The sequence below is a fragment of the Oreochromis aureus genome, unplaced genomic scaffold (assembly GCF_013358895.1).
Source record: "Oreochromis aureus strain Israel breed Guangdong unplaced genomic scaffold, ZZ_aureus HiC_scaffold_352, whole genome shotgun sequence".
In the NCBI taxonomy this organism is placed as follows: Eukaryota; Metazoa; Chordata; class Actinopteri; order Cichliformes; family Cichlidae; genus Oreochromis; species Oreochromis aureus.
In genome coordinates, this window is record NW_024108900.1 from 174,918 (window position 1) to 185,722 (window position 10,805).

Sequence of the window (10,805 nt, forward strand, 5' to 3'; positions counted from 1 at the left end):
GTTACCAAACTGCTGATCTTATGAAAAATGCCAATGAATATTCAGTTAATAAAAAGGTTTTTTTAATAATAATAAGTTGATTCCCCACAGTTTTCATATCTTGGCATGGAGTGCAGTGTTTCCTTACAAACATTTTAGGAATCAGTATGACAGTAACACCAAACACACTGCCAGTGCAGTAAAAACAGTGGAACCCTCTGAGTGTTCCACTGTTTGTGTTCCAAAGCCTGAACCTAATGACTAAAGCAGTGTAGGATCATCTTGACATAGACCAGTGCAAAAAGCAGACATCATCCAAAGAAGAGCAGGGCAGGGCTTGAAGAACTATTCCTGAAGACTACCCATAACACAAGAAAGCTTTGCTAAGAGAGTTCTGGCTGTGCTGAAGAATAAAGGTGATCATACCAAATATCGACTTTTAGGCTTGTTAGAACTTGTTTGTGTGCTAACAAAGCAAAAGAGATTTGTTTTTAATAATACAAACCTTTACTTACAACCATTTTTTTCTCCCAGTATAGCCCTGCTTGTTGGTGATGTCATGAGCATAAATATTTAAGTTGTGTATTTTCTGTTTAGTAAAAGTGAATAACAATTCACAAGTTAACCTATCTTTAATATATGCTATGTTGATGAACACACTGGCAATGAGCAATACCAACCTAAAACAACAACTCGGAACGAGAAGCTAACTGTAGCGAAGGTGAGAAACGAAAACCAACAAAGAATCCATGAGTTACTGCGCATGATCTACACATAGAAGCCAACTACAAAGGGTGCATGTCAAGTCAGAAATGTACGTGGTTCCAAAAAATCCAGCTTGACTGGCTCACATTTAAAGCTCTCAACAGTTCATCAGGCCCAAGAGGTCCAACAGCAGTGCTAATTAAAGACTGTCATTGCTTTAAAAATGCTAATGCACAGGTGTTTGAGAAAGGTATTGGTAAACTTTGGTAAACAGAAAGGCAAAAATTGAACTAGATAGTGATGCAACACTGAGATTTCAAAAAGCGCGCCTGGTGCCATATGGACTGTGTGTAAAAAACGATGCCAAAAACAGATGTGTTCCCTCAAAGGTAGACTGGAGTGACTAGGCTAAACCTACTGTTCTAGTGATCAAGGAAGGAAAAACTGTAGGTGTGCATATATGTAGAGATTTCTAAGTGAGCATTAATCTGGTGCTGCACAATGTGCAGTACCCCCTGCACGAACTGAGGACATCTTCTCGTCTATAGCTGGTGGAAAGACGTTTTCAAAGATTGACTCGTCACAGGCCTACCTCCAAATGGAGGTGGATGCAAGCAGGAAGTTCCTAACTATCAACACACCTAAGGGACAGTACCGATACAATCATCTTTGGTTTGGCGTTGGCTCAGCTCCAGACGTTTGGGAAAGAGTGACAGCGCTTTAGAATATACCACAAATGCAAAGCTACCTTGATATAATACAACTGTGACAGATAAAGATGATGAAGATCACCTGCAAAACCTAAGCAAGCTCCTCACCAGGCTTGATAAGTAAGGCCTACGGGTGAAGAAAGAGAAATGTTTTTCAAAAATAAAATCTCATATTGTGGATTTGTCACTGACAAACAGGGCCTACACAAATCCCAAGAGAAGACTGAAGCAGTGCTGAAAGCTCCTAAATCAGAAAATGTGTCTGGTAAATTGTTACCACAAGTCCCACAAGAAGAACTTTCTCCTGAAACTCTGTTCATGTAACATGTTAAGCATCAGCAATGCTGTTTATGATCAGACACCTGAGCACTCATATTGACCTCCTTCAATCAAATCTACAAAGGGAAGTGCCGATGCAGAATAAATAATTTAGCACACCTTCAAGCAAGACACCAAGGAGTTTTGATGTAGGACAGCAAGTGTTAGTATGTGATTATCGAGAAACGAGCGGACATCTAGACAGATAGTCACTAGAAGTGGACACTGGAGAGCATACATGGAGACGTCATGCTGATCAAATATTGAATGTTCAACCTGATCAGCCGACATCCAACAATCGAGACACAGTTTGTTCACAAGGCATTTCTTGTTGGTGATCTGCGCATGGAAACTTCAGTTATACTTTTGTTTATTATCTGTTTAGTCACAGTGATTAATGATTCACGAGTTAACCTACATCTGCATCTTTGATATATGCTACACTGATGCAAAGACACAACAACAGTGAGATTCCACCACCAAACTCCCAGCATGCACCAGAGTGAGAGAGAGAGTGACAGAGAGAGAAGATGATGACAAAGAAACAAACAGTGTAATAAAGTATCATCTTAAAAGTAGAAATTAGTCCAAACACAAGTGGGGTGCCAGTACAAAAAAGAGAGAGAGAGAGAGAGAGAGAGAGAGAGAGAGCCTTTTTATTGAGGTTTTACAGACACATGACCACTAACATCACGTTAACTTGTATGTCATTATTGTCATATATGATAGCCACAGTGATGAACCTGAGTGTGCAGCTGGCAGAGGAAATAAACGGCTTCTTTGCCCACTTAGAAACACCACAACAGCAGCACTCATCTGCTCCAGCCCTGCTCCCATCCTCATCCTCACCTGGGTGCTGCACCGCTCCACTCACTGTAACAGAGCACGATGTCAGGCACGTGTTCCTGGCAGTGAACCCCAGGGAGGCTGCTGGTCCAGACAGAGTACCTGGCAAGGTGAGGAGAGTATGTGCCACAGTATGGCACGGCAGCTGCACTAAGGCAGACAGAGCGAGACTGTAGTGTAGTCAAGGCAGCATAAAAGATCATCGGCTGCCCTCTCCCCTCCCTGATGGACATCTATTCCTTCCGCTGCCTCAATAGAGCAACAAACAATATTAAGGACAGCTCCCACCCTGATTTTAACCTGTTCAACCTGCTTCCCGCGGGGAAGTGCTAGAGGTGCATCAGCACAAAGACCCACAGAGTCAAGAACAGTTTCTTCCCAAAAGCCATAACCACCCTGACTCACACATGCACTGAAGACACAGTTTCACCCCCATTCTAAGGATTTCCCTCTATAAACCACCACTGTGCAATAACCTAAACTGTATATACATTTATTTACATATTTATGTCCTTTTCTTTTTTTTTACCAGATTGTATATTTGCAAATTTTTTATACTTTTTCTGTAAATACTGTTCATATGTATATAATGAAATAAGCTTATGCTTCTTCCTGCTCCTTTTAGAACATGAAAGCTTTTTGTAGTTGTTGTTTTTTGTTTTCCTTTTGTTTTGCTTTGCTTGTTTGTCTCTATTTATTTCTCCGTTGTTGTACTTTTTTTTTAACATGTTCAAAATAAAGATTCAATTCCAATCAGTCCCCGAAAGAATTTGATTCCCCTGCATCGGGAACACTCGCTGCGCAGGGAGCGCGGTTTGATTACAACTAATTAAACGTGGAAGTCGTGATGTTTCACTTTAGTGAAAAATGAGTGTCGTTACATTACCGTTCAGTTTGTGGGTTAAAACAGAAAGTGATATATTTATTCTCACGTGTTATCGGACAGCAAACCAACGACATTTTTCCTGATAATTATCCTGTAAGTTTACTGAATAAAGAGATAAAACCTCCAACATTTCAGGGGTAGTCATTCATTATAAGTCATTCTCGCCTCTGTCAGTGCGCCCCAGGGTGGCTGTGGCTACAATGTAGCTTGCCATCACCAGTGTGTGAATGGGTGGATGACTGGTTGTGTAAAGCGCTTTGGGGTCCTTAGGGACTAATAAAGCGCTATACAAATACAGGCCATTTACCATTTTTACAGGCCATAAGAACTGTTTGTGAACTAAAAATCAAGGATGACGGATACTATTTGTCCGTGATTTGGAAAGCCCAGTGCATGCTCCCCACGAGGGGAAACAAATTCTCTCGGGGATAACTACCGTGAGGTTGACACGACACCTGGACGGTAGCGTTCCAGAGTAACGAGCGACGGTCAAACACATGTGTGGTACACTTGCTTTTCATGAGCTGCTACCGACAAACCAGGAAATAACAGCTGAATATTTCATCTGTGACACTTATGACGTTAATGCAAACTCACTCCGTCAGTCCTATGTGCTGAGCAGTGCAGCATCAACAGCAATGAATTCGAAGGAAAAATGAGGACGGAGTCAAAATTATCCTTAAGTTTCTTTGGAGACCTTCAAACACCGATACACAGTCCATTCTCTCTTTCAAGGCTCACTTGGTCAGTGGCGTGATGACGTAGCTCACGTACCTTCACGGCGAAACTGTGCCCCCTTGTGGTGACAACTAAAATACTGCGTTTCAGTTAAACAACAATAACAACACAATTCACAACTTGAGTACACAAATTGAATATCTCAGCATTTTTGTTCTTGACCAATAAAATAGTAAAAACTGTCTCGACCTTACCTGGCGATATTCTCATGCACGAGGCGACCGCCAAAACGCCAAACGAATAAACGTCACCACACCGATTCAGTTCACCAGACGGCAAGAGTCAACGATCTGCAAAATCTTGTATTTGTTTTTACTCCCCCGCATTTTGTTGCTCCGATTTCAGCGTTCACAACTAAAGCGTGCAGTTTACTTTGTGTGCACTCAAACGGAGTCGAGTCAACTACTGCCACCTGTAGCCAAGTGTCATAGACTACAACCACACACACATCTGTCACCACGTTTTTATTCCCGTTTCATGGACAATACATCTGTAACTTTGTGCGTTTTTCGTTGTTGCGTCATGCAAATAAGCCTTTAAACTAAGTGAAATTGTATTGTGTATTTATTTTTGGTAATAAATACCAAATTATAGCTATACACAAAGTTCTAGAGATCACCACTCCTATTCACAGATGAAACAGTCAGTGTTTATTTCCTGGTTTGTCGGTAGCAACTCCTGAAAATCAAGTCCACCGCATTTCTGTTTAACCGTCACCAGTTAATCGGCGACACCAGTTAATCTCGAACACCGGACACGCTGAAGCTCTCACAAAAAAAGAAAAAGAATAACTATTAAACGATGAGAAAACTTTGTGTTGTAGTACTGCTACAAAGAATAAGTAGTTAGTTTGAATCTGAAACGAAACGAAAACCGGAAGTGTACGCCTTGAATTGGGTTTCCTGAGTTGTTGTTGTTGTTGTTTTTCTTTTACTGGGACTCCGGGGTTTGAGATGGTTAAAATAGTGCCTGAATATTTTGGAGGTGGCGTCAATCAGTGTTCAGTATTTCCGTTTGCTTACATCCTGTTTGTTGGTTTGAAGTGTTGAGGACAAATAGCAAACTGGGTCTGGATTCACTTACTCTAATGTGGTGATCAGGATAAATGGTCACATGAAGTTGGTCATCAACTCTGTATGTTAACTCAGGGTTTTCCCTGCACTTTAATATGAAAGGGGTGGTGTTGGCAGAATCTGACCAGTCTAAAACAGGCATTTCATGGGTCAGCTACACCAGAGATATTATCTAATGGTCTTAGATCTAAATCTTTATAATAATCTACAGCCAGGTCATCTACTGATCGGAAGGTTGGCGGTTCGATTCCTGGCTTCCTCTAGTCTGCATGCCAAATATCCTCGGGCAAGATACTAACCTTAAATTCCTCTCCGATGCATCCATCGGAGTATGAATGTTGGTGTGAATGTTAGTTAGAAAGCACTAAGAAAAATGTGCTGGTGCGAATGGGAGTGAATTGTATAGTTATGCCATTTACAGAGCGGGAACATAACCTGCTCTGGAGCAGCAAGGAGTGAACCACCCACATAGTACAGAAAACCCAGGGTTAACCCTGAAGTATTAGTGTATCTCCCACTATTATTATTATTATTATTATTATTATTATTATTATTATTATTATTATTATTATGATAAACTTGTTTCTGTCTTACTTCACTATATTGTGCAGTTGTTAATATTTAGATGGTTATTCCTTGATTTTGATATTAAATGATTTTACAATAATGTTAGTGTCCTATAGCATTAATAGATCATGGTAAAACAGACGCCTGCACTGTTCTTGCTGTCCTCATATCAGATTTGTAGGTAGACTAAAGGACTTTTCTATAAGAAACAGCAGGCTAGGTGGAGCAAATATAGTTTTTTAAACTATTCTTTTTATTGAAACTTTATTGAAGTAGACAAGTTATTCAGAACTACAGCCCCTTTCCAATAGCCGGTTGGTAAAAGTCAAAGCCTCTGGATGAGACTCTGACAGCACAAAAACAAGAATGTTGCGTTAGCACTCACCCTGCCTCAGCTCCACTTTTCCTCTTTCTGCTCTCAACACTAAATGGAGGCTGAAAGGACTTTCACTTTGACTGCCGTTTTCTCCTCCCCTCTGCATTTACAGGAAATATTTTTTCCCCAAAACTTTATTAGCAATTGCCAAGTATATACAGAACATCTTTATGCCAGGAATAAATGGGAATAAAAGTGGAGGAATACTAAAAAAAATAATAACAGAATAATAATCTAAAATAAATGTAATAGAGACTCGCAAGTTTACAGGACATTTCTACAAGATGTCATTCATTTTAATTGCCTTTTTGTTTGCAAGTACTTTAACTGTGGTGCTGTATTGGAGAAGTTCTTGACAGACATGATTAATATCTGATTTGATGAATATGATATTTTCCCAGGAGCAGCAGAAGTTGAATGAAGCAGGTGAAGTCTTTTTCCTCAAACATGATACAATGCCCTCGTTAAGTTGAATTATTTGTTCAGTTTTCTGCCTAATATAATGTTGTAAATCATTCTAACAGATTCTGGCATATATACACTAATAAAACAAAGGATATATTTTACAGATGATATTTTTAGTGTATAACTCATATTAAGAACATATTATAACTGAGAGAGACTTTGTGAGACTTAGGATCATCTAGCCAACATTGTCACATAAGACACTGACACTGAATTGTTAATGCAGGGCTTCAATTTCTGCAATGTCTTTAACTGGGTATATATTATCTAGGAATTTAAAAGAAACTTTCTTAACTCTATTGCTTAAGCAAAATTTCCCTATATGTAGCCAAATTTAGCTGAGTTTAATTCTTCCTTCCTGTGCCTTGCAGCACAGCTCTTGGTAGCGTATCAAACACCACTGAATATTCTTTGGGGGTAATGGGTAAATTAAGCTTTGATAAAAAGCACAAAAAGGGCCTGTTTTGCGGATGGCTGCTGGTTGTTTGTGAATTGCATAGGCCTCGCCCAGAGAACCACCACCGCCACTTCCAGGACAACTGGATGGGGACACCAGGGAGCTTTATGATGTGGTGACTCAATGGCTACAACCTGGTCCCAGGAAAAGGGAGGGTTAGTTGGCTGAGCTCGTGGTGATGGAGCAATTCGTGGAGGGACTGCACGCAATTCTGGTCCATCAAACCCTTGTTCGGTCAGAGGCATTGTTGGAGGCAGAGTGGGTGGAGGTTAGGTGTGTGCATGGGGACGTTCATAAATATCTCATAGTACTGCCAGAAATGAAGTACAAGGGCAAAACACAAAAAATGTAGGCCATGGTCAGAATCCCACCTGATGCATCCCTTAATTCTGGGAACAGATTGGTCGGGGTTTAATAATCTTTTGGGGCAGTGTGTATTCATGACTGATAGAGATCTGTAGTGTTTTTGCTACGCTCATTCAACCTCGTCCGACTCTGGGAGGAGAAGATGGTTGGGACGTCTCAGCAGACCCTTCTGCAGTAATTCACTCCACAGGAGATTTCCCAGTAAAGCATTCTCATGATGACATTCTACGCTCAGCCTTTGGCCAAGAGATGAAAAGTTCAATGGACCACCCTGATGTAGTGCAGAACTGCCGGAAGTGAGTCATGAAACTCGCATGGAAGAGGAAAGAAGGAAGGAATGATGCCAAAAACGAAATGTGAAGGCTCATTGTAACCCCATGGCAAAAAGATCTTGGGAGATGTGCTCCAGTGGTGTGTGTCCCTCCTGGAGTGTCAGCTGGTGAACCATCCGGCCAAAAGTGCACTTGTGCCCACCACCTTTGTATTGGTTCTTCTTTTTCTCTCTCTCAGAAAGGGGGGGGGGGGGCTCAGAAAAACCAACCAACGCCAACCCAGAAAGATGGGAAAAAAGGACAACGGAGCAGGCTCGCAGGGAGGACCCTGGGGCTGGAACACACAGGCAAGTACAACACATGGGGGGCAGATCAAGGGGAAGAAAGGGGGAGGCGAGGGAGCCAGAGAGCCAAGTTGGAAAGAGCCTGCAGATTCAGGCAGCCTCCGGCCCCACTGCCCCACGTATCCAGTGCCACTCTTGACCCACCTGGAGCCAAGAGACAATACAGGAGATAGAGAGGAAAATAAAATAAACCCCCATATGACCAACCCACAAGTCTCGTAACCCCTATTCTCCCAGTTGGTCCTGCAATGTGACTCCCCACCACCATTCCAACCTGCCCTTAACACCTACAGAGAGTCTTACTGTGCATTACATAAATATAGTTATGAGTTAAATGTGTCAATAGAATAGAATAGAATTCAACTTTATTGTCATTGCACATGTCACAGGTACAGGGCAACAAAATGCAGTTTGCATCCATCCAGAAGTGCTTTAGCCATGATATAGGTATATTACAATATATATTAGCAATAATATAGATATGTAAGTATATTACAGAAATGGGTCTATTATGGTATGTTATAATGTACACGGTATGAAGTATGTTATGAATATTCTATAACTATAAGTATGTACAGGCTATAGTGAGTACAAGCTATGTACAGGCTATGAACAGGATATAAATATGAAAAACTATACAGAATATGAGATATACAGCTGTACAGAAATGTGAACTATGCAAGTTATAAACAGTTGTAGGATTAAAAATTATTGTATGTACAGAATGATTATTTACACAGAACTATACAGTAGTGCAGTTAAGATAAGTGAGATATGTGGATAATTCCTACAGAGGCTATATAAAGTGCTAGTGGTTGTGAGTGGTGGTTCAGTCCATGTTATTATTGTGTGTTTGAGGGTACGGTTGTCCATTGTGTGTGTGTGTAGGTGGTTGTGGGTGTGTGTATGTTCAGTCCATGAGTTTAACGTGGGTCAGATGTCAGGAGGCAGAGTTCAGGAGTCTGACAGCTGTGGGTGCAGTGCAATGTGTGCTAAAATAGTGCTGTGCATTAAAAGAATCAAGACAGGTGAGGTCCAAAACCAACCCCATGCCAGACACGGAAGTGAAGTCAGAGCCATCAATCCTGACGGAGATCTTGAAACTGCAAAACACAATTGAAGACTTAACAATAGAGAAATATAGAGACCCAATTAGTATTAATGATATGTTTAGAAAGGAAAATTAAGAATATCCATTGTGGAATTCGATCACAGGCAAAATCAGGTTTCTACAGTCATATCTAATGAGTTAATGAATGGAGACCATGTTTCAATAAAGTGTGTCATACTTTTCTTTAAAGAGGCAGATACTCTTTCCATCGATATGTGCTCAATTAGGATATTCAACCAATGATTAATGCTCAACGATTGTTTCTTTTTCCAGTTGATAAGTATTATTGGCTTATTGGCTTATTATTGGCTTAGTGGGTTTACCTTGTTTGGTTGGAAGACTAATTGAAGTTATGTGAAGACACAAGATGTGAAGCACAAATGAGGAGACCTTTGGATTCTGCAGCCCAAGACAGAGGAAAGATTTTGAGTGCTGAACAGGTGAACACAGCCATAACGCATGAAAATACGTGCCTGCAGTGTTTTGAGTACATTGAATACAAAGTCAAGTATGGAGATGGGTATGTGTATTGATTTTGTGGTGCACAGGTAGGTGAAGCATAGGAAATCTTTTCTTAATTGCATTTTTAAGTTGTAGGTAGTAGAGAATATTTCTTTTGTTCAAAAGTGAAGAGTTGCTCTGTTAATCTGAAAATCTGGATTGTGCCAAATTGGAGATTATACCAAAGAATTTGAAATCCCAAGGGTTTTCCATCAAGCTGTTGAGGAGGAGATCAACTGGTTTTTGAAACTGTTATTGCATTTAAAAGAGTCAGAGATGAAGGTCTTGAAATTTGATGTTGTTACAATCTATTTGTTCTAATTCTATCCAGGAGTTGTGGACTGCATTTGAGTTAATCAATTTTATATAATATGGTATCTGGCTACCTAGATGGTAATGTAAAAAAAATGACTCCTCATGACTGTAGCCAGGCTGGAGAGACCCCCCCCCCCCCACCCACACACACACACACACACACACACACACACACACACACACACACACACACACACACACACACACACTTTCTGTCAAACAAATGATTTATGCCACAGGACACAATAACGGCACTAAGAAAAACTTATGACAGTAATAATTTACATGACATATGGTAAAAATATAATATTTTATAATGGAGTAACAATCATGTGATTCCTTCATATGGCTCAATCATATATTATAACTAAATAGATATAAGCGGCAATGTACCACAGGCCTTCAAGCTGGCAGTAGTTAAACCCTTAAAGCCATCTCCTGAGGGTGCTGCCTTAGCTACTTATAGGCCAGTCTCCAAGCTTCCTTTCATCTAAAAATTCTTGAAAGAGTAGTTGTTGTTCTCCTATATTGGCTTCTCTCCACTGGATCCCTGTTAAATCCAGAACTGAATATAAAATACTATTTTTACTTTGAGCGTCTACTTTTTTACATCACACTCTGCACTTCAGGACTTTCAAATATGAAATGTTTTTAGAGAGTCAAACAGGAGCTTCTACTTACAGTCATGTTGCTGCTGAGTGATCTTGTGAAGTGATGATTTTCATCCATGTAACCTGACAAACATTTTTGTTATTTTAGTTGATTTTCACAGACAG

General features: G+C 40.4%; 1 protein-coding gene across 8 annotated transcripts in view; it reads right to left on the minus strand.

Annotated features, from left to right (window-relative positions):
• The window catches only part of itgb2 (integrin, beta 2), a 28,890-nt gene extending 22,616 nt beyond the window's left edge, over window positions 1-6,274 (minus strand). For 2 of the 8 annotated variants that reach the window (XM_039607753.1, XM_039607749.1), the window contains exon 1: window positions 4,377-4,554. Coding sequence is in view for 4 of the 8 variants with exons in the window: in XM_039607746.1 (XP_039463680.1) it covers window positions 4,042-4,074 (33 nt within the window). In the remaining 4 variants the exon portion in view is untranslated. Of the gene's footprint in view, window positions 1-4,041; window positions 4,192-4,376; window positions 4,555-6,207 lie in introns of those variants that run through there. The other 6 variants (XM_039607745.1, XM_039607743.1, XM_039607750.1 and 3 more) reach the window with 5 other exon arrangements.
• Between the last annotated feature and the right edge of the window lie 4,531 nt (window positions 6,275-10,805).